The sequence below is a fragment of the Cyclospora cayetanensis genome, unplaced genomic scaffold (genome assembly GCF_002999335.1).
Source record: "Cyclospora cayetanensis isolate NF1_C8 unplaced genomic scaffold, CcayRef3 CcayRef3_contig_56, whole genome shotgun sequence".
NCBI classification, from domain to species: Eukaryota; Apicomplexa; class Conoidasida; order Eucoccidiorida; family Eimeriidae; genus Cyclospora; species Cyclospora cayetanensis.
In genome coordinates, this window is record NW_020312546.1 from 170,086 (window position 1) to 197,138 (window position 27,053).

General features: G+C 51.4%; 5 protein-coding genes across 5 annotated transcripts; 3 read left to right on the forward strand and 2 right to left on the reverse strand.

Annotated features, from left to right (window-relative positions):
• Nucleotides 1-637: 637 nt before the first annotated feature.
• Nucleotides 638-6,950, reverse strand: LOC34621987. Its single transcript, XM_026335002.1, is given in 9 exon segments — nucleotides 638-685; nucleotides 748-1,140; nucleotides 1,926-2,021; nucleotides 3,237-3,505; nucleotides 4,771-4,834; nucleotides 5,292-5,593; nucleotides 5,807-6,010; nucleotides 6,072-6,410; nucleotides 6,863-6,950. Coding segments are annotated over 9 exon segments (1,803 nt in total).
• Nucleotides 6,951-8,332: 1,382 nt separating this feature from the next.
• Nucleotides 8,333-10,074, reverse strand: LOC34621985 (60S ribosomal protein L18a-2). Its single transcript, XM_022735168.1, has 3 exons — nucleotides 10,045-10,074; nucleotides 9,021-9,377; nucleotides 8,333-8,497 (listed from the first exon to the last, which is right to left on the reverse strand). Exons 1-3 carry the CDS (start codon nucleotides 10,072-10,074, stop codon nucleotides 8,333-8,335), a joined length of 552 nt encoding a protein of 183 aa, XP_022590753.1.
• A 4,036-nt stretch (nucleotides 10,075-14,110) lies between these two features.
• LOC34617432 lies at nucleotides 14,111-17,332 on the forward strand. Its single transcript, XM_026335003.1, has 3 exons — nucleotides 14,111-14,784; nucleotides 15,065-16,591; nucleotides 16,996-17,332. The coding sequence occupies exons 1-3, from the start codon at nucleotides 14,111-14,113 to the stop codon at nucleotides 17,330-17,332; spliced, it is 2,538 nt and encodes an 845-aa protein (XP_026190788.1).
• A 3,054-nt stretch (nucleotides 17,333-20,386) lies between these two features.
• Nucleotides 20,387-24,212, forward strand: LOC34617433. Its single transcript, XM_026335004.1, has 6 exons — nucleotides 20,387-20,684; nucleotides 21,248-21,451; nucleotides 21,638-21,697; nucleotides 23,164-23,402; nucleotides 23,933-24,040; nucleotides 24,132-24,212. Exons 1-6 carry the CDS (start codon nucleotides 20,387-20,389, stop codon nucleotides 24,210-24,212), a joined length of 990 nt encoding a protein of 329 aa, XP_026190789.1.
• Nucleotides 24,213-25,913: 1,701 nt separating this feature from the next.
• LOC34617434 (protein YIPF6 homolog) lies at nucleotides 25,914-26,555 on the forward strand. Its single transcript, XM_022730807.1, has one exon. It carries the CDS (start codon nucleotides 25,914-25,916, stop codon nucleotides 26,553-26,555), a length of 642 nt encoding a protein of 213 aa, XP_022590805.1.
• Nucleotides 26,556-27,053: the final 498 nt, after the last annotated feature.

A 27,053-nucleotide genomic window follows, 5' to 3' on the forward strand; every position in this document is an offset into this window, starting at 1 on the left:
GCGCTGCGAAGCCAAAAAATACCAAAACACAAGACAGCGGAAAAAAGGCGGAGGCTCAGCAGCAGCAGCCCACCACGATAGATATATATAGACGGAAGAGCAGTGCTAGCGAGACAGTGGCTGCTTGAGATGCCCCCGTCTGACAGCGTCTTTAAAGACGAAAAACGAGCAACCGCTGCACTCAGCGACAACGCGATCCGTACGGGTTACGTGGTTTTCTCGCAGCGCTAAGTGAGAAGAATCAGAACTTGAAGCATCGGAATGACGGTGAAGAGAGCTTCTCCGGGATTCCCCTGCCTCTCTCTCCCGATGATGAGCATCTTCTTAAGCGCAAGGGACATACATATACACACATACACGCAGCTACACACGCATTGATACGAAAACATTCATGGAGACATATAGCTACATGCATAGATGCACATACTATACATACATACAAACATACACGTACATTTCCACATAATACACATACATTTCCACTTAATACACATACATTTCCACATAATACACATGCATTTCCACAAAATATGCATGCATTTCCACATAACATACATACATTTACACATATGTCTACACATTAATTTACACATATATTCACACATACACGTACAAACACACATATACACATACATATTCACTTGCATATACCCAGAGAAAGTGCACATGGCCTTGCGCATGGCGACTAGGCATGGTTTTTATGAAGCAAGTAGGCAAAAAAGGCGGGAGGCGGTTAAAACAACAAACTCCGGATTCGGAATCTAGGTAATTGCCGCTTCGTGCCGTCTTCTTTTCAGCGTCTCTATCTTTCTTCTGAGTGCTGTCTCTTCCCCCCTTTCCAATGCCCGCTGACTCCCCTCCTAACCGCCGGGCGGTGTCTGTGAGATGCTCGCCTTTTTTCGCGCTCGCGGAGTCTTCGGCTGTTGCATGCGTTGCCGGAAGCTTACTAGGACCTCTCGGCATTTGTGTATAGACAGCCCACGCATGCGCAGATCCGCTTAGGGGATCTACAGGCCTCTGATCGTCCAGGTGCGAGAGGCATAGCTGCGCTTGAACCAGCGCAACCAGCACCTGCGAAATGGTGCCTTCAAGGTGCGTGATATCCTTTGGAAAAGCCAGCTTTACTTCACGCAAGGAAGCCTAAGACAATCCCCGCAGAGTGCAGCAGCGGTAGGAGAAGTAGGCGGGGTAGGGGAGAAAGGCCAGGAATACATATATGTATATACATATTTGTATATGTCTCCAAATTCTTGTATATATATATGTATATATACAAGAATTAGCTGTAGATAGAGGGGTAGATGTGAAGACACGAGGCAGAGAGAGAAGCGCAGCGTTTCGGAGGTTCAAATGCCATATAGTTCATAAACGTGTGCGGCAGGCTGTCTCTCTCCCCGAGTGCGACGAAACGCGAGCAGCCAAACAGACAGGGCGATGGGGGGTTTAGAGGGGATGGGGGCATGTGCCTTAAAGGAAAGTGAGGCCAGATGCGCATTAGAAGAAAAGCAGGCTGGTAGAGCTTAGGCAGGGAAGAGAGACGGACGGCTAAATATACCCCTTGCTCCTAATCCCTACACTTGTGCGATCACGGCTGACATCCGCGGAAATTCGCGGCAGTATTTTCTTTCAGCAGCAGCAGTTTCTTTCGGCAGTGTAAAAAAACCAGCAGCAGTGTCGGTAGCACTTTCTTTCAACGGTTTCTTTCAGCAGCAGCAGTAGTAATATCAGCAGCAGCAATAGTAATATCAACAGCAGCAGTAGTAATATCAGCAGCAGCAGTAGTAATATCAACAGCAGCAGTAGTAATATCAGCAAAAGTAATATCAGCAGCAGCAGCAACAACAGTAATATTAACAGCAGCAGCAGCAAGAGTAATATCAGCAGCATATGCTGACGGCTGTGTTTCTACGGAGAGACACACACACCTCAGCCGTTGCAATGCAGTGGAAGAGTTCCCCCAACGGCGAATGTTCTACCAAAGCTGCCGCTTGCTTCCTTATGCCTGCCATGTCTTTATCTGCCTGAGCGAAAAAGACTCGGGGGGCAAGACGTTCAACAAAGTTCAAAGAGACGACAGACAGACCACGAAAACAAGAGGCAGGGAGGGCACACGCAGAGAGGCACAGAGAGAGGCACAGAGAGAGGAACGGAGAAGGCAGCGACGACTGCAAAATCACGGCAGACTGTCTGCAGACAGTGGAAGGCGGCCAGCACAAGGGGTAACATTTGCATGCATGCAGGGAGGAAGAAAGAAAGGAGGGGGGGACAAAAAGAGAAAGCGAGGGCACATACAAAAATCCAATGCGCTAGAGATCTCGATCAACGCATAGCAGTGCCACGTGACACTTGAATAACAGACACGAATGCAGAAAACTTGCCGGCATAAGCGGCTGTACACCCACCTGCCGCATCATGGAAAAGCGATGGCGAGAAGAGATATGTGCACTGCGGATTGTAAGGCATGCAACCAGCAAGAACGTCAACACCGACAAACAAAGGAAAAAGCAGTTGACTGCCCCCGCTGCAGCACACAGAGGAAGTCCACACACTCTGCTGCACCTTCTTGAAAGGACTGCTGCCTTTCTTTCTCCTCATGTAGCCGCCGCAGCTGCACAAATTTCTACCAAATTGTTGCATGCTTATTTTTTCTTCTGTATCTCTTTCTCTCTCTGTGTATGTATGTGTGCATGTATACACATATATAGGTGTGTGTGTGTGTGTGCATGTATATGTATATGCATATAAAGGTGTGCAGGTGTGTGTGCATGTATGTGTATATATACATATATAGGTGTGTATGTGTGTTCTGTGCGCCGAAAAATATATATATATATATATAGGTGTGCATGCGTGCATGTATATGTATGTATAGATAGGTGTGTATGTGTGTTCTGTGCGCCGAAAAAAAAGTATATATATATATATATATATATATAGGTGTGCATGCGTGCATGTATATGTATGTATAGATAGGTGTGTATGTGTGTTCTATGCGCGGAAAAAATGTATATATACATATATATGTGCATATACATATATACATATATGTGTTTCCGTAACTTTGTATGCGTCTGTGTGTGCGCATCGCTGCCTCTGGAAGGCGAGTCAGAACGCTTCATGCAGCCAATGCTGCTGTGAGGAAATCATGGGGAAGACCCTCATGCCACCCCTCTTTTGCGGGCATATATATATATATATGTCGCATTGTTGAGGAGTGTAAGAAATGAGGAAGAAGCCTGCCTGCTAAGGATATTTGCTGAAAAAGTCTGTGCCTCACGCTGGCGCTTGCTGGGTGGAAGCAAGAAAGCGATAGCCGTCCACCACGTGGCAATCCAAAGGCAGAAGACGAGCACTGAGAGGTAGGGAACTGCAACCGCATAGGCTGCAATAACAAGAAGAAGCGGCTGTGAGGCTGATATGATCGAATCTCTTCTTGCAAATAGGGTAAAATCAAAGGCCAGTGAGTGTCCAAGCAGAAACTCCGATATCTGGCGCGTGCGGCTTCCTGATGCATGCAACCAAAACAACAGACAGAGAGAGAGAGTGAGAGAGAGAAGCAGCAGCAACACAACGGCGTCCATCGCATGCCTGTGTGTATGCACTATGCATGTATGTATGCAATATGCATGCGGCAGCGGGCAGACAGAGAGAGAGGGGGAGAGAGAGAAAGAGAGAGAAAGAAAGATAGAGAGAAAGAGAGAAAGAGAGAGAAAGAGAGAGAAAGAGAGAGATAGAGAGAAAGATTATCACGCGGCGTGCAGGAAGGAGCACGCAAAAAAGAGGGAAAAGCAGCTGTTGTGTATGGCAAAGCCAAAGGGACATGAGCAAGGATTTCTTTAAAGAGACAGACACACACATACATATAGACACACATACATGCACACACCTACATATACACACACATACATATAGACACACATACATGCACACACATACATGCACACACATATATACACACACTCATATACACACACATATACACACATACATATACACACTCATATACACACACCTACATACACACATACATATATACACACACATATACACACATACATGTACACACACCTACATATACACACACATACATATACACACATATACATACACACACATATACATACACACACATACATACATGCACACAGAGAGAGAGATCCGCAGACACACGTACAGGATCAGGAGAGGCACTCAGCACACAGAAGAAGCACTAAGGAGGACAGCGGATGCGCAGGATCGACACAGCGCATGGTATATCTCCCCTTCTTGCCTCCCTCCCCTTCTTGCCTTCCTCCCCTTCTTCCCCCCCCTCCCGAATTTCTGTTGTTGCCCCCGAATGGAGAAGCAAATTTCCCAAGTGTACCCACGGACGTGTTGAGTAGAGGAGGAAAAGAGGGCTGTAAAGGAAGAAAATGACGGTGAGGCAGGTGTTGGAGTGCCTTCTTCCCCATCGAATAAAGCACAGAGCGAACAACAAGACTGGAAGAGGTATCGTAAGCCAAATAGGAAGCAGCACCATTTGACCATCCCGCGTATCCAGTGGAACGCCTCCGACTGTCCGATCTATCAAATCAACTGCGAAAAACGCAAACAGAAAAATTCAAGATTCGCAATACGCCAAGCAAGCAAGTGCACTGGGCAGGGCCCAACAGAGAAACACGCTACCGAAGATAAAAAAAGAGAGAAGACAGCTATGCCATGTGCGCTTCAACTTCTAGAAAGCCTTGAAGCAGTCCGCTCCTGCCCTCGGCTCGAGAGGAACAACCTCACAAATGAGCTGAACAAGGATGATGGCACCTAGCCACCAATAACACCGCGCCGCATCTTGAGCTCGCTGCGTAGAAAAAGGGCAGCAAAGAACACAGAGCCGCATGCGTAGTGCTCCTGCACACACAGCGATGAGGCGCAAGCCCCAAACCGCTTGTGCCGTCCCCACACACAGCTGCAACGCGAAGGAGTAAGCCTCTCCACACTTGCAGACAAGGCTTCGAAAAAGGGGGCAAGGCTAAGGCTCAAAAACGAAGAGCGGAAATTCACGAACAAAAAGACCGCTACGCATGAGGACGCAGGACGTTTGGCTGTCTGTACACGTATATCCACATATAAAGAGAGAGAGAGAAGAGAGATAAAGACAGAGAGAGAAAAGAGAGAGAGAAAGAGCTGTGCGGGTGTGTATATGTGTGTGTGTGTGTGTGTTTCTGTATAGAGAGCGGTCTCTCCATATATACATATACATGTGTGTGTTTGTGTATATATACATATGTATATATGTATATATATATGAAAGGTACCATTTCCATCCAGTCTTTTTCGATATCTTTGTCTAGAAAACGAAGCGTGAAAGGGTCCACCTTCATGCCTAATCTCCCCGTGAAGCAAAAGAGGGAAAAGAGCCAATTTTTCCCGCGCGTCAGCCTGCGAAAGCAGACAAGCGCAGCCGAAAGGTGAGGCTTTTCCTTCTTTTTTTTAGCGGTGCCGTTGCTGCTATGTTGCTCTTCGTATTCTGCCCTGTTGCGGCTGCTATTGCATGCAGCGGCCAGCTTGCAGAAGCCCCCCTTTCGGGAAGATATACGCCAGCTAGCCATGCGAAGGTCTATGAGGAAACGCATTTAAGGAAGCCTGCGGGAGGGAGGAGAAAGGAGGCAGGAGGAGGCTTTCCTGCCTCCTCTCGCTGCTGCATGATTTGCAACCAAGCGCAAAATATCCACGACAAGAGGCCTCCTCTTTGAGGAGGCCTCTTCTCCTTCTCCTTCTTCTCCTTCTCCTTCTCCTCCTCTGTCTGCCGTGGCAAAGAATGTCGGCTTACCAGCTCTCGCGAGACTGCGAAAAGGGCAGACTGCTGCTGCTGCTTCTTCTTTTGCTCGGCGTGCCTTGGCGCCGCGTGAAAGACAGGCTTGACGTGGATTCTCTGATCGAAGTGGAGATGCCTCGACTGCTATTCCACGCCCTCGACCCCCAGCTAGGAAGCATGTGGAAACGCTCCTTGTTGGTTTGCAGACCCTTCCCGCCTCTGGAGGGAAGGGTTTCCAAGGCGGATCGTCCGAAGCGTCCAGCGCTGCTTTCTTCCATGCTGAGTGTCGGCTGTGCTGGTCGTCCTCCCTCAATCGTCTTGGAGGACGAATGCGAAGGCAAGCCGCCACGCAGAGGCTCCGCAGGTGCAATTTCCGCCCCCCCTCCGACGGAGTTCTCCGTGCCGTCCATGACCGGCTTCCCGGCGGGAGCGTCGCTCTCAGCGCTTGGCGCGGAAAGGGGCCCCCCCCCCCCTCCCGCTTCGAGATCTCCGCGCGGAAAAAGCCGCAAGACAGCCCCGTCGTGCATGCGAGGCGGTGGCAGCAAGGGCCCCTGCGGCGTAGACCCCGCCGGGTGTATGCGTGGTCGCAGCATGAGCAAAGAGCCGTCCTCCGCCGGAGCTTTCGCTTCCGCTTCCGCCGAAAGGCCGTTGCGAGAGAACCTCCGCTTAAGACTGAGCAGCTCCCACATCCAGGCGGCTCGCCGCATGCCGCATGCCGGCAAGAAGACCACTGGTCAGTTCGTGCGCGCGAGGGGGCGGGGAAAGCGCGGCGCGAGGGGGACGGAGGGGCCCTTGAGGCGGGGCAATGACGACATTCAATGGAGCAACAAACGCTTTAGAAGCTCAGGAATCCGCGGAAATACAGAAGACGAGGCGCGGACCGCCAGGATCTCGGGTGTTTCTGCACCGCGGCAGCTCTGCACTGCTCAGCCAACCGCGCGAGTCGCTGCTGTCTGCGAGTCGCGGCGAGGCAGAGGCCCTCGAGGACACCAAGAAAGCACACCTATAATAACGCTGAAACATGCGACTTTGAAGATTAACCATTAAAAACGCAAGAAGCGCGCAGAAGGCCGAAGGCGCCACTACCACCGCCACTGCCCTTCTGGTCACCCACCTTGAGAGAGGCGGAGGGGGCCAGTGGAGGGGCCCTCGGGGGCATTATTGCTGCATCTCAGCAGATTACGTGCTGAAAATGACATCAAATTCAGGTTTAGAACGCTTTTTTAAGCCACCTCGGGACGCGTTACTCGGTATTCCGCTGCCGGGAACCCCCCAGGCGCTGCTGCCAGGTGACCGCAAGGCGACAACAAGCAGCCGGCTGGAGAGCTTCCGCCCTCACGTGCGGGGGCTCACAGCGCAAAAACTCGACTAAAGTGGTGGCTTTCGTCGGCTATGAGCTTTTGGCCGCGTAAACTCCCATTTCGCTGCGCCGGGGAAGCGAAGGAGCCGCGAATCCTAGCGGAAGCACCACGGCAGGGCGCTCGCGCGCACTGATCCTTCCTAAGCAAGATGCCAATTCAGACACTGACCTCGCCGCAAGGCGGCCTCGAATGGCGCACAAAAAGCGTGCTACCTTTTTATTAAACCCCAAAGCAACAATCCCCTTGCCAGCGACCACTCAAACAGTAAACTCACCACACACACACATACACATACCCAGAAGGTCACCCCGCAAAGGCGCGCACCAGCCAGTCCAGCGAGCATCCTACGTCTGAACATCTGACCCCGTCCTGCTGCACGGGCGCTGCGTGACGCCAAGAATTCGAAACGCCTCGGGCTCGCTGGCACGCGCATGCATGCTCGCAGGAAAGGAAGGGGGGCAGCTGCCGACAACGCTTTAAGGGCCTTTAAAGGGCACTTCTGAGAGCGGTAGGCGCCACGCGTGACTCGCCACGAGTGTCTATGGGGAACGCCTGGGGGGCAGCAATGCGCAGCCGAGGGGCTGGGCCAGTTTCCTCATGCCGCCAGAAGCCTGCTGGAGAGGGTGGGTACGTCAGCGAGGGGAGAGGGTTCTCCCCCCCGCGGAGCAAGACGTAGTAATCTTCTACCACGCTTGTAGGCTGTCTCGAGCAAAGACTTTCTTAGAGACAACACCCTTCACCGCATGCTTCAGCCGTTAGGGTTTTTCTACATGACAGGGGGGAGAAAAGAGTGAATAATCCTTTAGCACGCTATTCTAGACAAAGATAGGCTTTCCTCTGAGCCCCTAGCATCAGCACTAACGCTTCGATATTCTGCGCAAGAAGCTACAAGAAACGAACCCTAGAGGGCCCAGGACGAGAATGCGTTCATCACACGTATACACGTAACGAGCGGCATGGCTCTTTGTGGAGTTCTACGCAGTTAGAGCGGCAGTCTGCAAGCCAGAAGCCGCAAACCGTGCGGCGCCTCGTGCCCTTGTCGTTCCACAGCTGGAGAGGCAGTGCGCGCCGGTAGAAACCGCACGCCTCAACAGTGCAAAAGCCCCTCGACTACTCTGCACAGGAATACGCTGTATGGCCGTAAAGCTCGCTTGCGTATACACGTCGGCTGCTGGTCAGATTAGCGGAGGAAGAGTCTCGGCCGGCTGGCGCAGAAGGTTGACCTCTTGTTCTTAGGCACTGTCATGATCCTCCTAATAGCGGGCATCCTGAGCTTCGAGTTCAGCATCTGCTGCACGTGGGGCCTGCGGCAATCTTTACCCTTGAGCTGCACGATCCTGATGATCTGCACGGGGAGAGGCAGACAGCAAGAAGGAACCAGACGAGACGCCATGCAGAGGAATGTGTACTTTTTTAAAAAAGAAAGGACCACAGAGAAGAAGACTGCGCGCGAGAGGCGTCTGAGGAAAGGAGGAAAACCGTGCAGCTCAAAAACGGCCAGGCATGCATGTACACCAAGGGCAGCGCAGCTGACCGAAAATCATGATAAAAGCTATGTACAATGACACACATGGGGCTTTAAAGAACCACACACCCGGCAATTCACGAGCGGCCTTGCGTAAGGGGCACTACACGCCGTCATCCAACCCGCTGGCACAACCATTATCGACATGCCATGAAATTCCGACACAAAAAAGAATTGATTGCAAGGAGGTAATGTACATTAAAGTATTAAAAAGAGTTACTTTACCCAAAAATACGCTGTTTAAAACAAGTTACACACTTCGTACAAACGCTGATTTCCTTCGATATTTTTCATGAATACGAGCAGGCAGCACAGCTAGACCCTCGTTCAAGCCCCCCCTCACCTGAATGCTGCTCGCCAGCGCCCTGTGCCTGCCAGACATTTCGGCTAGAAGTTGCGAAATTGCACCGTTCTGCGTCAGATCCCTGATTTCCTTGTACATGTTGTGCACTCCGGTTCTGCTGTCATAGCGCAGCCAGATTCCGAAGTTCTTCACGTAGGTGGGGCGTTTCTCCTTGATCTCCGTGATCTCCAAGATCTCTCCATGAGCCTTCTTGATCTTGCGTAGCTTGCGCAGCAAATACCAGAAACGCGACTCCGCAAGGACCTTGTTGGTGGCGAATAGACGCATACGCAGCACTGGGGGGGCCGGGTGTGCCTCGGTTGGGATGAGGCGGCCCACAACCTGGTACTGCTTGATCTGCATGCAAAACAACAGGACCCTCCACAGAGAAAAAGGTCTTAAAACGAACGAAGCGAGAAGACGAAAAGGCGGCACAAAGCACACGACGCCTTATGACGGAATACGACTTGAGAAAGCAAATGGGAGGATATAATTCGGTAGACACAGCAGCACATACATGGTGTCACCTTAAAGAACTCGGAAACAAACATACACCGGCAGCCAGCATGGAAACCAGCATACCCCCACAAGATTCAAAGCACTACGCATGGCTCGAGCAGGTGCATGAACAACCGACATACACGCCCAGGCTCTCGCTGGCCACAGACTGCCTCTACGACGCCTTATGCCTTCCCACAGCCGAAAACCCCACACAAATGAACTCTTGGTACAATTACTGACAGTGAAAAGCTGAATCACCCCACACCACGCCTGGCGCCCATGCAGAAGTACGTACAAGGGACGCGATCAACCTAGAAATATCAATTCCAAAAACGAGCCCCCAAAGAAGAAACAGAATGAGGAAAAGCATAAACAAACTTCCAACATTCACCGATACATGCAACACAGGCTTCCCCGCAGAGCACCGGGAAGAGCCGCCGCACGAGAATTGTTCTGCTGCTCCTTTTGATCAGCTCCTAGCGCCCTGAATCCCACCCTATAATTTATTTTAAATATGGCTCACGGGTTGCTGGAGAGACTTGTCAGCCTTCATCTTCGCCAATCGTGAGTGAAAGGAGGAACAGGCAGAAACGGTGGGGAGGGGCTGCAGGCTAAGACTGGAAAAAAGCCAGGAACAAATGTTCTAATTGAATCCAGAGGTGCCACCCCGGAGAAATTTCACCAAAAGAAGGCGAAATGCCAATTCCTGAACCCTGAAGCTCCATAAAGAAGACATGCAACCTGCAGCATCAGCCCTTTCTAGCAGTGGGACTGAACGACAAAAAGCCACCCCTGCATGAGATAGACTTTAATGATGCATGCTATTAATCCAAACGCAGTCCAATTTTTCTTACGAATGCGAGATCATTTCGTAAACAAGATTGCTTTTTATTCAAGATATGTGTAAAGAGCCTCACCAAAGCTTAACATCCACATTGAAAATGAAAAGGGACGATACGAACTACCAGCTGGATGCCATGGTATGTACCCAATGCCCAGAGAAACCATTGACCTTCTGGACATAACGAAAGCGTTTCACTCCGAGATCTATTTTATTGAATAGCGTTTCTGCAGATACGCGGTCTGTCCTCTCAGAAGCATCTTTTTCTCTCAACGAAGCGACGAAGGGACACGCTTCTACCAGCCCCTTCAGGGGCATAAACCAGGGGACCTTCAGACCTATCCCCGCTACCTAAAGCTTTTAAAATGTTATCTCCAGACTCCCTCAAAGAAGTCCAACGTTTATTCGTGATATCACCAGAGCTTAGGATTCCACTCCGAAGGAAAGGGGGATGCAGCGGTCAAAACACACTGCCAGCGCTAATGCACTACCAACTACACTAGTTATATTGAACTACGAAGTAGCAAAAACACCCAACTGGTTTGTCCGTTCGCAGAGGTTGTTCTTGCACAGTAGAGTGAGCTCAGAAATAAGAGAAGCACTGCTGCGTACGTGTGCGCTAGATGCTACGTGCAATTAACTGTCAGGAGTAAGACTGCTTATAGGGTGTAACTGCGCGCATCCTAGCTGGCTCTCTCCCCTCACAGCGGATATATAAAGGGTGTGGAGACGCAAAGTAGGGAGTTGTTTAGGGAAGCACTCAAATAATGATTTCCGGCTAATTTTATATTGGTTTTGGGAAATATCGCAACTCACACCCTGGGCGCTATTGCTGCGCATGGCATGAGCTGCAGGCTGCGCAATTTTCTGTGCTCTAGTTTCCTCCTGCCGCTCGTTGTTTTAATATTTTGGCTTCTTGCTATACTTTGGCTTTGTTCATGAATCCGCTAGCCCGAGCTCCGTAAGGGCAACCTTCAGTTAAGCTCATATTAGAATTGAGGTTGGCGTGGGCTGGCAATCTAGAGATGACAGTCAGCTTTGTGTGCTCCTGTGACGTTGCCTCTTAGTCCTGCATGGGGAGACGCTTAGCCCTAGATGCAGTACAGACTTGCCGGCAAATCGTTTTTTCCAAGACAGCTTTCTTCTTTCGTTACTCTAACACAGCAGGGTTCCCTCAAGAACAGAGAGGGCCAGTCAATGTGCGCGCTGCTGCAATCTCGACGCACTCCCGCAGTCAGAGCAAGTTGCACAGAACATTGTGGGCAGATGCACAAATGCCTGCTTTTTATCTAAGTGAGCTAACTATACATGACAGCCATCACGGTACACGAAAAAACAGAAGAAGCGTCAGCTGCCTACCAACTCTTAATTCCATACAAAGAGTGCAGCATGTAGAGTGTCGGTGCACCTTGGCCCGTTTCACCCTGCCTCTTCCCCCAGAAGGATTTAGTTGTTATCGACCTCCTGGAAGCGAATCTTTAGCATGCTTCTCAGTGTCTAAGAGTCTTTGTTAAGCCAGCTATTCCACAAAGCACCGGCAGCAGCATTTCTTCATCCCACCCCAACCATACAGTTCTCCCAAGCCCTCATGGATAGACATCCCCACGCTTCAAGACAGACGCGTATTCGCCCGTATGCATAGGGTCAAAGCTCACGAAGCCCACCAGAAGCCACGCCGCCAAGAATTATCGGAATTATTTCTTCTATGTAGTTTCCGTCACTTCTACTCCGAGGAAAACCTCGCCCTCGAACATATAGCCGTGGGGGGCCCATAGCTAGGGAAGCATTTTCAGCGTGATACAGCGCACAAGATTGTGTAGGATCATACTGTGACTCTAACCCCCAAGAAACCTCTGTCCGCCCTTGAACATATAGCCGTGGGGGGCCCATAGCTAGGGAAGCATTTTCAGCGTGATACAGCGCACAAGATTGTGTAGGATCATACTGTGACTCTAACCCCCAAGAAACTTCTGTCCCCTTTCCCTGCAGTCCTAACCTTCAAGGCTTTGGCGTGAGGGCAAGGGCCTCAAGAGCTAGGCACACTGGCCTTGCTGCATCCCCTCAACCCTCCCAACATGCACGTTGTTGCTCGCGCAAGGCAGCAATCCAGAATGTGCAGGCAGGCGCACAGGATTGATTCGTATCGATTTGAGCCAATTACCTCTACTCCGCAGCAAAACATTCACACAACTCCGGACGGTCGAGCCAAGACGTCACTTCATCCCTACTTTTGCTGTAAATGCGTAAACTAAAGAAGTGACAGCCAAAGCGTAGCTTTTCCCTGCTGCGCTGCAGGCAGTGGGGTCCTTTGTCGTTTCACCAGTCGTTGCAGATCGCGGAGCCGGCTTGGGAGAGGGGCACGAAGCCACACACAGGGGATTCCCCTGAAAGGAAAACGTAGTGGTGCGTCGTGGGGCCTGCTGTCTATACGGGTGATTTCCCGTGCGTCTGGAGGAGGCGCTCACGAACTGTAACAACGCAAACGTTTGGCCTCTTTGATTTCGGCGCAGGAAAAGACGCCCATACAGCATGGAACGGAGGTGCTGCGGAGTTGCGCGAAAGGGAGGGTGGCCTGCAGGGATGCCGAGACACTGGGCAGTTCCCAGGGATTATTTAGATATGGGGAAGGGTTGGGGAGAGCTGAGAACAAGCGTGCGGCAGGGAGCCTGCGGAGTCTGTGTCTGTGTGTGTGGCCCCACAAGAGGTTCAAGAATCGACACACACACAGACGAGACGCCTACGTAAACTAAGTGCACACTTGCATGCACAGCAACACTGAAGAATCCAGGATCAAGACGCAGCCACGAACCGTCTCTGAATACCAGACGCTTAAGGGTCTCTACCCCTCCTAACCCTCCCCCGTGCTACCGGCCCCCACCGTCCAACCAACTGCCCAGTGCGTAGAGACAGCCACGCGCATTATTAAGCTGCGTGGATGGCATCAGCGGTGCGCTTTCGAGCATTGGCTCTCTTGCACCCCGACGTTTTCGCCTCTCTACGCGTAACGTGTTTCATGCAAAGCCATGCATCTACCGGCCTCTTTGTGAGAAACACCGCGCCGTGAAGCCGCGTTCAACTCCATGCCAGCCTGGCTTGCGGTGCTGCAGTCGCTGCAGTACGTACAGTGTAGGCAGGGATTTGGCAAGGGCCGGCAAGCTCCTCACAGGAGGGAGCTTGTCGTCTCGTGCAAGATTCTTGCCGCCCCGGTGTCGTTGTGCGCGTACGACTGCTGCCTTTGCGTTAATTATATATGTTTGGTTTTAATCCCCAGTTTTTTGCTCTCCTGTCTCTGCTCTTCCCCTCTCGTTGACGCCGCCAGCGCAGCGTAGCCACTCGCGAGGTGGGCAGTCCTCGGCGCGGCAAAGGCATCGTCGGCTGCCCCCCTGCCTTTTCTTCTGCGCGTTTCGCGCATGCTTCGTGACTGTTCTGGGTTTACGCCGCTTTGAGCTCTATTTCTGCGGATTTTTTTTCGCGAATTCCTCCAACTCCCCCTCGTGGCCACCCCGCACCGCCCGTCGACCGCGTGACTGCCCCTCCGAATTGCACTTGCGGTGTCGGCTGCACAGGGGAGGGCAGCCTCTGTGCCTCCCAGAGGCACGCGCGAAGGGGTGAAACGCAGCTGCTCTCATTCATCCCTGGCGCGGCGTAGCTGCTGCTGCCGTTGGCGCGTTTTATTGCCCCCCTAGTGCCACTCTAAAAGCGCCCAGCTTGCCCCACACCTCCCCGCGCAGCTGTCTACCGTCAGGATATGCAGATCGTTCCTCTTCCCAGCCTCTGTTCCAGGGGAAATTCGACCCTTTCTGGCGGTGCTGTTTCCGCCTGTGGATCCTTAGTCCCCTCCTTTCCAGAGGGGCCTCCTGCTTTCAGCAGTTCAGAAAGCCAGCATGCGCAAGGGGGCGGCGTCAAGGAGGAGGAAGGCGGAGGAGGGGCGAACGCCCCTCCTCCCTCGAAAGCGGGAAGGGAAAAAGGCCGCCAAGCCACTGCGAGCAACCTGAAAGACAGAGCAGCCTTGCTAGATCCTTGGCAGCAGGCACTCAGCAGCAGCGATAGCGAGGACTGCGTCATCAGCAACGTGGTCAGACTGCCTCCCCGCGAAAAAAAGACAGCCGCCGCGCAAACTTGGAGCGCCATGCGTCTTTTCACATGGGGGGAGTCTCTCAAGGCTATGTGGCGCTCTCTCCGACGCTGGATGCTCTGCATCTTCATGGCGGCTTGCATCGTCACGTGGCTCCAGGGGCCCCCAGAAGGGCCTGTTGGGGGCCCCCTAGGCGAGCGATTTCCCGCAGGCGACAATACGGGCTATAAAGGCTCCACTTGGCGGAAGGACAAGGCGTGCGGAGTCGAGTTGCGCACAACAGACACGGGTAAAATATGCTGGCAGGGTAGAAAAGGCAACCCCAACACGCGGGGGGAGAAGGGACCGCAGGGGAGGAAGGGAGAAAGTGTGTGTCTGTGAAGGAAGGAGAGAGGGAGGGAGAAAGTGCGTGTCTGTGAAGGAAGGAGAGAGGGAGGGAGAAAGTGCGTGTCTGTGAAGGAAGGAGAGAGGGAGGGAGAAAGTGCGTGTCTGTGAAGGAAGGAGAGGGTGTGAAAAGGAGGATGAGGATAATAGAAAATAATACGATGATATTTGAGAAAGGAAGATGAGGATAATAGAAAATAATGCGATGATATTTGAGAGTGCATGGATTTTTGGTCTGTACAGACGAGGGGAATACCGTGGAGAGGGGCATAGGGTGTGGCATGGGGGGTGTGTGTATGGGGTGTATGTGCTCTCAGCGTATGCTGCTTTGCTAAATCGAGATATGATGCGATCGCTCGCTCCTGCTTCCTCTGCAGCCTTTTTGGCTCTTTGGGAGTACTTTTTTGCCCCCTATCGACCGCTGTATGGATTGCCTCCTGAGGACGGAGAGGCAGAAGATGCAAGCGCAGATGACGGCTTATTGGGGGGGTCCCTGCTGGCGGGAGAGGGTGAAGCAGCCAGTATTTCTTCCCCGCTCGACGCGGAGAAGGCGAAGTCTTTGAGGGAGTTCAAGAGGGAGCAATTCTTCTTGTTTGGTCATGAGGAAGGCTGTGATTTTCGCGTGCAGAAGAAAGCCTCGGCCTCTAGCGGTGGCTCAAATCCTCTCGTCCCCTTGTTTCCTGTTGCCGTTCCGAGGAGGGTTGCGCCTGTTCTCTATCTGTCGACGGCAGGAGACGCGGCAACGCCGAGGGAGGGGAGGGTGGCTATAGCAGGAGCAGCAGGGGGCATGGGAGTAGCAGGAGAAAGTGTACAGGGAGAAGGAATAGGAGCAGAAGAAAGGGCAGTAACGGAAGAAAGGGCAGTAACGGAAGAAAGGGCAGTAACGGAAGAAAGGGCAGTAACAGAAGGCGTTTCTTGGAACGACATCGCATCTGGGGAACCTCGTGTTTTTGAGCAGAAGCTGCCTAGCTCCGGGAGGTTACAGGTTCGCAGAGATAGGGCATTGTCTCCGCAGTCCGTTGTTGTATCGCTTGTGCATCGCCTCTGTCCGAAGAGAAATATGCCGCAGCATCGCAAGTCGACTACCATTGTGAGCGGCTTGTGGCACCTGCCACCTCCCGCGCTTGCGCCCTTTAAGAATGCAGAGGAATATATGCGTCAATTCAGAACTGGACTTGACCTCTTTCGGGATCAGGCAGTCGTCTTTTTCACGGACGCGTGGTATATGCCTCTTGTGCGTTCTTCCATCAAGGAGATGGAAGATCGTCTGGCGGCAGAAACAGAGGGTGCCCCTTCTGCGCTGCATTTCTGTGTAATTCCCCTCGAGTTAGATCAGCTGCCATACGCCTCGCTGAGCAGCAGCGTGCGGATAGCCGCTTCTGCGGCTATTCGAGACCCTCGTGTGGATGTCGGCTGGTGGAATCATCCGTATTATAATGAGCAGTACTACATCGTGCAAAGCAGCAAACTCGCGCTGGTAGCCGAGGTTGCGCTGGCGAACCCGTTCCAGTCCGCCTTCTTCATGTGGCTAGATCCACCCAAGAGGGAGTACTACCCAACTTCGCCAGCAGGCGTGTCTGGGTTCCTGGATGGCGATTTTCTCGAGAAACACGTCAAACGCGGCGCTCTGCTTATGCAGCAGACACCGCAAAGAATTCTCGACGGGCCCTGGAGTATGCCGTGCCATAAGGGAGTCTTCGGCTCGCACGCCAAGTACCAACCAGGTGTCGTGGGTGGTATCTTGGGAGGAACCAAAGAAGCTATCCAGCTGTGAGCAGTCGACACTTTAAGATATATATATACATAAATGTATCTATGTTTATATGTATATTTATGTTTTTGAATGGAGAGAGAAAGTGGAAGCGAGAGAGATATATCGGTATTAATCGAGGGAGATTTCTACGTATAAAGAGAGGGATACGGGGGAAAAGGGGGTTCTGCGGCGCTCAGAGCGCTCCTCAAGATCTGATCATTCTTTTTGGCAAAGAAGGGGGTAGTGGGGGCGGGTGTTTGTGTGGTGTGAAAGCGTGAAGAGCTGGGAACGTGAGATTTCAGAGGAAGGGCGGCAGAGAGACAGCGAGAGAGCGCCTTTAAAATACAACTGGGCGGTTTGTCCTTCACCCGTGTATGGATTCCTTGCTTGTGATGTGCTCTGTGCGCCGTTTTTGTCGCAGCGCTTTTCCAATATGGGATTCAGCTTTGCGGGCTATCTTGTCGCTTTCCCTTCTGAACGACGAGCAGCACCTCCACACGCTTACTGCATGCTGGTTTCCAATGCTCTTCCACGTGGCCCCCTACCATCCCCAGTGCAAGCCGCACTTTCTCTGCCTCCCCAGTTTGCTGGCTTCGGTGCACCCGCATGCAGACCACGCATGGGGCTTGACGGGGTTGGCTTCCCCATCAGGGAACTTAAAACATAGAACCGCACGGCAAGACTATGCTTTCCGCATCATCACCGAGACGGACATCCCAGAAGCTGCCTATACTGCCCTTGACGAATTAGCGAATTAATTTAAGATGCAGTCATGTCTACAGCTCTCAGCGCGCGCCACGGCAGCAGCACTGATAGAGCTGGCGTCACATCGGCAGCAACTTCGGTCTGAATCGCAGCCGGCAACCGAAGGCAGCCCTCATAGGAAGAATGGGAAAAAGCACTGCAGCTGGTTACAGTTTCGCTGTGTCTTACATGCTTCCTAAAAAGGTTCCCCTTTTCCAGGACGCCCATTGTCAGCTGCTTATGAGCGCGCGTCCATATATGCAGCACCCGCACCACTTGTAACGGTACGCAGTGGTGCTGCTTCTGCTGCCACAGCAGCGGATCCACCCTTTTATGTATTTTCTGTATTGAGGTAGTCCTCTTGGCCCTTTTTACTCACGCAGCGAACATTTTCAAATGAGAACTTCCACAGCTTGGAGGGGCGTGCATAAGTGCCACCCTCCCTCGACCCCCACCGGGGGCGGAAGGGCGTGGCGATTTGCCATGCAGCAAAATAACTGAACGGGCGCCTTTTCTATTCACTCATTAAATTGTTCAAAGCTGGCCCTAGGGTACAGCTCTTATGCGCTGAGAGAGAGTGAGAGAGAAGGGGGGAAGGAACCTTACGCAGCTAGTGCGCCTGCAGCACACCTGTGTGGAGCGCTCCGCAGATGCGGCGTGCTCCGGCCGCTAAAAGCGAGCAAGGTGGAATTGGGATACGGCCAAAGGTGGATACGGGAGCGCACGGGAACTTGTGTCATCAGCAGCGATACGGACGGATATGTATTCTGTTTCTACGTGCCTTCATAAGAGACGCCCTTGTCACGAGCTACGCCGCAGGTGCTATGAATAGCACGCATCTTCAGGGATTGCTTGTCTGGAAGGTTTGCAGGGGGAGGCAGCAGCCGCTGTAGGTTTGTCGTTAGTGCTGTTGCATTTAAAAGGGTTTCTTTGCGGGTTGCGCTGCCTTGCGACAGGAGGGGAGGCCCTAAAGCTTGGAAGTATTTTCTAGAGGAAGCGTGTGGTGCTGTAGATTTGTCATCAGAAATCGTGCCGCTATGTCCCTTGTGTCGCTGGAATTGTTGTGTCTCCATGTGAGGTAGTGCCCCCATGAACGACGTGGGATATCGATTCATGAATTATTCACTCTTGACCATGACTCAAGTCATACAGTGTGCTGGAGTGCACGCGGAGGGCCACGATGTTGGCTATCGGTGCTACGGGATTTAGCAGCCGAGAGCTGACGAGGTGATCGATCCGGTTTTTGGTATGCGCTGCTTCTGCGGAGTAGGGTTTATTCAACACTATAAGCACAAACCCTATATGGGTCCCTGTGGGCTAACTGGCTACGGGGAACTTGGTGCGTGTAGACGCCCACACCAAGGGGCACCACTTGCTTTCTGACTATGTGGCCCTCTCTCCCCCCATGATGCCTCCTGACCCCTATACGGCTGAATGTCAGGTAGGGCATAAAGAAAAAACAATGAACACATTTTGGGGGGAATCCTAATAACAACCAGCTTGTAAGTTGTGTATCGCGTTTCGCGGGCTGAAGGGTGACTTTTCCTACGGAGTGCGGCGCTATACATCAGCTGATTTGAGCAAGATGGCATGAACCTCCACTTGACGATTTGCCTGACGCAGCTAGCTGCCTGCTACTACGTACAGCTGCGCTTCCCGTTTCCCCCAAACTTGATACATATTCGTGCGGATCGCTTAACCCCAGGTCGCACGAGGAGTTTGGGTAGGAGGTGGGGTACCGTGGATGTAAACTGCCCCTCCTGATGTCTCTTAAGGCAGACCACCAGTTACAGACTGGACAAAAACTTTAAAAGCTCTTGAGTGTACCTCATAAGAATTCGCGCCTTTCCCTGGCCCCCCCTTCCCCCACAGCGCTGCCAACCTTAGGAGGGAGGGACGCAGCTATGGTGTGTTAACCTATTACATCTTCTAAGCACTCCGAGCACTTACAGCTAGTTGCACATTGCATGTAGCACAAACACAGACACAGACACACACACACTATTGCCTCTTCTTATAACCAGGTGCCAGTCGCCTCCAATATTCTAACCAGGTGCACGGCCGGCCGAACCAACTGGTCGATTTCTCACCACTATTTGATTAAGCGCAACGATGCAGCAGATAGTGCAGAAGTGTGGTTCCCCCCTACGTTTGGCGAGGAACCTGCAATCGTAATGTTTAAACGAGGTTGTTGCTAAATCTCGCACCCACCGCTTCGAGAGGCTTCTCACAGGACCCGTAAAAGAGAGCTAAATCCCACTGTGCGGAGGGGTCGCGTTGTCAGTGATGAGCCATTTTATTTTTGAAGGCGCTTCCGCACCGACACAAGACTGCGGGCTCAGGGCGGCCTACCTTGAGATTGAAGCGCTCGAGGCACTGATTCTCTGGCCTCCGCGCTCCTGAAGAAGGTCTAAGCAGTCCTCTTTAGGACGAAGACATGAAAGAAACGTTCTCCTGCGTTGCTGTCTCTCTGCCTGGCACGGATACAAGACCCCTACAGTTTAGTTCGAAAACGATCACAAGGCTGCAAGAGTGAATCAGGGGCCGGCACACAAACACACACATACAAACATACACACACTCCCGTCAAAGCGCTCAATTTTCCCCTAAGAGACAATGAACGCTCGCTGGGTTATGTGGTAACCTGCAGACAACACATGCGCAACCCGCACGGCGGCTGTACCGCAGCAGAGCCCTGCCAGCGAGCAACAGCAGAAACCGAGCAGAAACTCGTTCCGAAGCAAGTTGAATGGAGAATTCAACCATTTATATGGGCTATTTATATCCGTTTAACTGGCACTTCAGGAGCCATTCGTCTAGACACGGCCAATCGGTAGAGCTTCCCACGCCGTGCAGGCAGAGTGCAGTCCACGCAGAGGATCAAGCGACCCTTCGCGTTAAGCATGAAGCGCAGCCTGTGAAACCCCTCGACATTAGCTTCTTTCTCTACATCCCTAGGTCCAAACGGCTCTGTTTGCGCAAAAAGACGAGCACCCAAAAGCCGAGGCTGCAATCCTTCCCACCAAATCCACCCCAACCGGAACGCCGCACGTAGCTTTCTGCGCGCAATGTCTTCTACCCACTCTTCGCCGCCTTCCGAAGCTACCAGCAAAGCAGCTTCTCCGGCCAGCACCAGTGACCCCAACTGGAAGAAGAACAACAGCAGCAGCAGCAGCCGGCAGCCTCCGCAGGATGTGTGGATCCTGCTGTCTCACGCCAAGTCGCAAGCCTTCAAGGGCGGCCTTGCAGGAGCCTCTGCTCAGGTTATCAATGTCTTGTCTTTCATGTGGCTGCGGACTACCATGAACTATCAGTACCGCCACGGCGGCTCTACGACTCACGTCGTCAAGACTCTCTGGAAAGAGGGTAAATTCAAACTCTGAACCTTTGCCACGATCACCCCCTCCAGCCCAACCCGCCTTCGGGGAGCGCCGCGCGCACAGAGCAAGCGCAGGCCTGACCTCACAACCCCTCGCTTGCAGCAGCATTCAATTCTTCGAACCGTTCCCGCAACAAGTGGCTCCTCCCTTATGCCGCCGCTGCTAGCCAAACACTGTCGCAAGCACCTGCCATTCACTCACACGGAAGAACCGCTGTACCCCTGCTGCATCTCGCAGCGTATCTCGCCGTCTCGCAGACAGCCTGGCAGACAGCCTCACTGGCAGTCAATCTGGCAGTCAATGTATCAATCAATCTGGCAGTCAATCTGGCAGTCAATGTGTCAATCAATCTGGCAGTCAATCTGGCAGTCAATGTGGCAGTCAATGTGTCAATCAATCTGGCTCGAAAAGTCAATCTGTCAATGAATCTGTGAGCAGTAGTCAGTAAATATGTCAGGAATGGTCAATCTGCTTGTCTCTCTGCCTAGACCTTTCGTGCGCGGAATGTGCTGCATGTTTTCTGAGGTAATTGCTGTGTGATGTGTGCAGGGGGCGTTCCTCGCTTTTATAGAGGCCTCTTGCCGGCACTGCTGCAATCGCCGCTCAGTCGATTTGGCGACACAGCCAGCAACGTGGGTGTCTTGACCCTCCTCGACGCGAACGAGCGAACGCGAGACTTGCCAGTGGGGTTGAAGACGGCACTTGCGTCTTGTGGAGCAGCCTGCTGGAGACTGTTTCTCATGCCGATTGACGGTATGCGTGCCAGCCTTCACGAAGGGGCATATAGCGATGGCGTTCGTAGCGTCTTGCGCCACACACACACGTAGTGGCAAACAACACAACTGTGGAGGCTTCCCTGCTCCTTTCTCCCCTCGAAGTTTGTCGCACTCACCCCTCGCGGCACGGGAGATTCTGCTGCTGGCTGCTTCTTGTTCGCAGCATGGAAAACTACCAAACAAGTCGAAGGCGGCGACGGCCTTAAGCAACTTACGCAGAAAGGCAAATCTCCCAACATCCTCTAAACAGCCCTATTGCACAGCTGCAGGCTGATAATCCACGCAACACACATTCACGCAACGCGCATTTCTCTCTCTCCTCTGTCGTTCCTCTTTCTCCCCGGCAAGAAACACACACCTCCACGCAGCACCCAAGAGGCTGCAAAAGCAAACCTCTCTAAACGCCATCAAACTCTCTGCCCTATCACTGCACTGCCGCTGCGCAAGCCATGAATGCTTCGTGCTTCTTCTTCTCTTTGTCGTGCACCTGCGTTCTCACGGGTAGAGGGAAGGGGGGGGCCCCTAGTAGAATGCGTCGCCTCCTGTAGAAGACGCCTTGATGCCTCAGGGGCCCCCTACTGTGATCTTCACACACATATACATACATACATACACATGTACATGCACATATACATATACATATACATACACATACACATATACATACACATACACATGTACATACACATGTACATACATATACACATACACATACGTATACACATACACATACGTATACACATACACATACGTATACACATATACATACACATGTACATACATATACATATACATACACATACGTATACACATATACATACACATACGTATACACATATACATACACATGTACATACATACACATGTACATACATATACTCATACATACATATACAAATATACATACATATACAAATATACATACCCATGTACATACATATACACATACACATACGTATACACATACCCATATACATACACATGTACGTACATACACATGTACACACACATACACATATACATATGTATACACATATACATATACACATATACATACACATACGTATACACATATACATACACACATACATACATACACATACATACATGCACATACTCACGCACGCATGCATGCACGCGCTCACTCTCTTTCTCTCTCTCTTACTCTCCTTTTTGCTCTTTCACTGATGACTAGATTTACGGAAATCTGTATTTCTGCGTCTTCGCCCCCTGCGACATCTTTCCGGAGATTCGAGGTCTTAAGGTCTACGCTTCTGCCGGTGCTTCTTCCTTTCGTGTCTCCTTGTTCGCGTGTGCTCTGCTTTGTCTTACTGCTGCTTCACCCTTTCCCTGTCTCGCCACGCTTTTCCGTCATACCTGGTGTGTGCACACTTCTGTATATGCGTGCGTGCTTGTGTATATATATGTGCATGCATGCTTGTATACATATATATATGCATGCACACTTGTGTATACATGCATGCTTGTGTATATATATACATGCATGCATGTGTGAATGCACATACACAAAATACATGCTTGTGTATATATATGTGCATGCATGCTTGTATACATATATATATGCATGCACACTTGTGTATACATGCATGCTTGTGTATATATACATGCATGCATGTGTGAATGCACATACACAAATACATGCTTGTGTATATATATGCATGCATGCAGTTCGCACGCACGGCATTACAAAGCTGTACCACGGCTCCGTTGCGGCGATGGGGGCGACGTGGGTCGGGCATTACCCGTGGTTTTTCTCACACAACTATCTGTCTGCAACGCTCCCCCAATTTGACTTCCTGTACGGCAATCATGTTCGCTATGCTCTCATCGGATTCTGCAGCAGCGTCATTAGTGACACTTGCTCGAACTCCATTCGCGTGCTGAAGACAACAAAACAAACTGCCGCAGTAAGGGAGCCGCCTTCGCGGAGGGGTGCACGCCTTTCTGCATCGCTTGCTTGTCTTGTGTCATTCCGGCCCTCCCCCTTCTCCTCCCCAAGAAAAGCCGCAAACTCTCTTCAGGCAGTTTCTGCCATGCACTTTTTTGCACTTCCCTCCCTCGAAGGCTTCAAACTCCTGCTCTGCCACTTTAGGCACAGCCCTCGCAGAGTCCGTCTGGCTGTTTTTGGTGCATGCCTATCTGTGGACCGTCATACATGTATGTATGTATGTATGTATCCACATCCATATTATATATGTGCACCGGCTCACGAATATATATACACACACACATTCACCCATGTTCATGCATGCGCGCGCATGCCAGCACTCTCCCTGCTCGCCTCTCCCCAAGACCTTCTTCTCGTGCTTTCTCTCGTGCCGCGTCTATTACTGCGGACCGACAGCATGCAGCCTGCGGGCTGTTGAGGTTGTTTGGCTGGCGTCATTGATGAACGCGTAAAGGGCAGCGAAGCCTGGGGGACTGTTGTCGTTTTCAGGCACCGCTAACGTACATGGAGACGCTTCGCGAGGTTATCGGGAAGGATGGCGTCGTGGGACTGTTCTTCAGAGGACTGGGCACCCGTATCCTCACGAATGCTTTGCAAGTACGCCTATTAATAATGTTCCTCAAACCCTCTGCAGAAATGAAAGTGTAGAACCTAGGGGTTGCGCTTGTGTGGGGGCTTGTTGTTGTAGGGCATGGTCTTCTCCGTCGGCTGGAAAGCGGTCCAGGGAGAACTCGAGAGGCGCTCTGCAGCCAAACCCCCCAAATTCTGAAATCGCGAACTGCGCGCCGTCAGGCGTTGCCGAGGGAGCAATGGCCGTGCAGAAACTCGAGAGCTGCTGCTATGTCTCAGAGAATTTAAGGGTTTAAAGTCACACTCCTGTCACTGCTTTTGCACGCTGTGGTTTGATCAAGAAGCGTGAACCCACTCACGAGCACACAAACTGGCAGGGAAGCAAGCAGGGGGAGAGGCTAGCTAGAAAAGTATCGGGTTAGGCAACATCGGCAGGGAGGAGGGTAACGAGATGCAGGAAAGTGCCGGATTGCAACGGTAAAGCAGGTTAACGGGGGTTCCACGCATGCCTGTCCTAGACGGCTACTCACTCTGTGGTCTGAATACCGCTACAACGAGTCCGCTTGCTTAGCACACCCAGTTGTGTTGGAGCGAAACACCATGAATGCGCGTGGGCTGAAGGACTACGCGCCTTTCAAGAGACCGCTCTAGGGGAACTTTAGACGCGTTGCCAGAGATAACCGTATGTACACACAGTGGCCACTGCACACAGTGGAGCACTGCAACACCAAACAGCAAAAGGTTTTAAAAGGCGGTCTCTGGATTGGACAATGATATGTGAACCAAAGACTAGCTACAGGGAATTCTGCTGGATACAAGTGTACGAGCATAACTGGAGCACCGCTAAATCCTCCAAAAGAGCTTGCTCAGCAACCCAAAACCTAGCAGAACGGGGCAAGGTATCTTCATAGAAGTATTGCTCGCCTCCTCGCCATTATTACAGAGGGCTCCACGCACGAGGCAACAACAGAGAGCAAGGGTAAGGTGGCGACACCGCCTGGGTAGCCTGGCGAGTAGTTTGTGGGACCACAGAGTAAACTGGTGCAAACGCACTTAACGCTCATTCTTATTGCATTGGGATACCCTCGCGCTGCATTGAACAGGGTGAACGAGCCCCGGACTGTACCGTTGTGATAGAATCTGAGTGATTGAACCTTCACTCCCAATAACTACTGGAATTCGCTTGCTATGCCTCTTTTGAAGTGATTCAAAAATTAACAACCACGCAAAACATGTTCTCGTGCAATATCAGCTCAAAGCTTCATCGCTATAAGTCACAACAACATTTAAGCTTCTGAACGTCTACACCACATAGTGAGAAAGTAGGCTGTAGTGTCCAATACAGCATCTATTTGCGTTTTATGAAGGAACACATTTTAAAAATTTATTTCTTAGCAGTTGCTTTCATTCAGGCTATCAGGCGGCGAATGTGCTGCATGCAGCCCCCAAAGAGGAATTAGCAGACACGATGGATCAACGCACAGAAAAAATTATTCCTCACCTCCAAAGGGACAGTATGTTTACATTTTTGTACCTACTGTAGCCACAATACGGAAAGCTCACACACAATCAGACACGATTGCACTGCTTCGTTGATCATTTGGCGGAATGAAATCTCGTTGTTTTCCATGTTGAAGGGAAGACCCTACCGCAATCCGTTTACTTGGTTTCCTGATGGACTGTATCCTTTAACCGAGGTGCACATACACCTCAGGAATTTCGAATCCGCCAATCTGTCATTTTAATTTCCTTCTTATATCCAAGAGATCATCGCATGTGATCTTCACCTCTTCTTTTCCTCTATAACGAGCATTCCACATATTCTTCGTGCCTAATCGGCCTGTCGGCGTCCTGCACATTTCTTTTTGCCCTCCTTAGCTTTCATATTCGGGTGAGAACAATGATGGGGGAAATGCAGCCGACGCATTCCCTGGATCACCGGGGAGAAACGTACGTACCTGCTTCTGATTCTAGTATTTCTTTGGATGAGCCTGTCATCCAGACAATCATGCGGGATCTGAGAAGCGTATGGGAGAAAATGTTGTACGTGCTCAAACCGAAGTCGATTCACGACGCAGGCGCCGGACTGAGAGACTGGGAGCTTTGGGGCCCCCTTGTCCTTTGTGTAGCGCTTTCTCTTTTACTATACTTTTCAACGAATGGAGGCATCGGTGGCAGCTCGATCGAAATACAGAAACAACGACGGTTTGCGTTTGCCCTGGTATACATGTTTGTGATTGCTGGTTCCTCGATAGTGACACTCAACGCCCAGCTGCTTGGATCCCGTCTCTCCTTCTTCCAATCTGTCTGCGTCCTAGGTTATTGCCTTTTCCCTCTAACCGTTGCAGCAGCAATAAATCTTTCCTTCCTCCACGCCCCTCGAGGATATAGGTTGGTCACAGTTATTCCAGCATTGGCATGGGCGACACGAGTAGCGAGCGCCTTTATGCGAACGCTGATAGACGAAAAGAAGAAGCTTCTTGTTATATATCCTGTCGCTCTCTTTTACGTCTCCATTTCGGCGATTATCTGCGCCGTGTGACTGCCTTTTGAGGATAACCCAATGTCAGATAAGTTGCTGCGTACCCGAAACCTATGGGATGTGCATTTGATCATGCATGCACGCCAAACGTGCTTCTCTTTTCGAATGGCGAACGTTTTCTTTTTTCTAGTTCTTACTTCTCTAAACTGAGATAGCCCAGCTAGCGGCGTAAGTCCTGAGCCGGCCGCGACATCATAGAGCAAAAATCCACGCATTTGAGTGCTACCAAGTAACTAGGCCCTCCAAAAGCCATATGCTTTAAACCATAAGACATACCACAGAGCAGTAGCAAGTTTCGCGGAAATCGGAAATAAACCGCTTTGTGCTAGCTTCAAACTTTGCGTCGCCCAAGGGAACCGCCAGTCCTCTGTTAAAAGTTTCATTGCAGGTTCCCGGGGTTCGCACCTTCTCGCCAAGAGGCCATCCCAGAGGCAAGAAGCAACCCTGATAAAGGCCTATTTTCAATATGCTTCGAGGTGCGAGGATGCCTCCCGCATG

Coding starts and splice junctions, on each gene's coding strand:
- LOC34621985 (XM_022735168.1), bottom strand. CDS start 10,074: ATGAAGGCTGACAAGTCTCTCCAGCAACCC. Junction 9,378..10,044: donor ACAAGTCTCTCCAGCAACCC/GTGAGCCATATT, acceptor TTTTGCATGCAG/ATCAAGCAGTACCAGGTTGT. Junction 8,498..9,020: donor CGCTGGCGAGCAGCATTCAG/GTGAGGGGGGGC, acceptor CTCCCCGTGCAG/ATCATCAGGATCGTGCAGCT.
- LOC34617432 (XM_026335003.1), top strand. CDS start 14,111: ATGCAGATCGTTCCTCTTCCCAGCCTCTGTTCCAGGGGAAATTCGACC. Junction 14,785..15,064: donor ACGCGGGGGGAGAAGGGACC/GCAGGGGAGGAA, acceptor TGGTCTGTACAG/ACGAGGGGAATACCGTGGAG. Junction 16,592..16,995: donor ACCAAAGAAGCTATCCAGCT/GTGAGCAGTCGA, acceptor TTTTTGTCGCAG/CGCTTTTCCAATATGGGATT.
- LOC34617433 (XM_026335004.1), top strand. CDS start 20,387: ATGTCTTCTACCCACTCTTCGCCGCCTTCCGAAGCTACCAGCAAAGCA. Junction 21,452..21,637: donor GTTTCTCATGCCGATTGACG/GTATGCGTGCCA, acceptor TCTTGTTCGCAG/CATGGAAAACTACCAAACAA. Junction 24,041..24,131: donor TCCTCACGAATGCTTTGCAA/GTACGCCTATTA, acceptor TTGTTGTTGTAG/GGCATGGTCTTCTCCGTCGG.
- LOC34617434 (XM_022730807.1), top strand. CDS start 25,914: ATGATGGGGGAAATGCAGCCGACGCATTCCCTGGATCACCGGGGAGAA.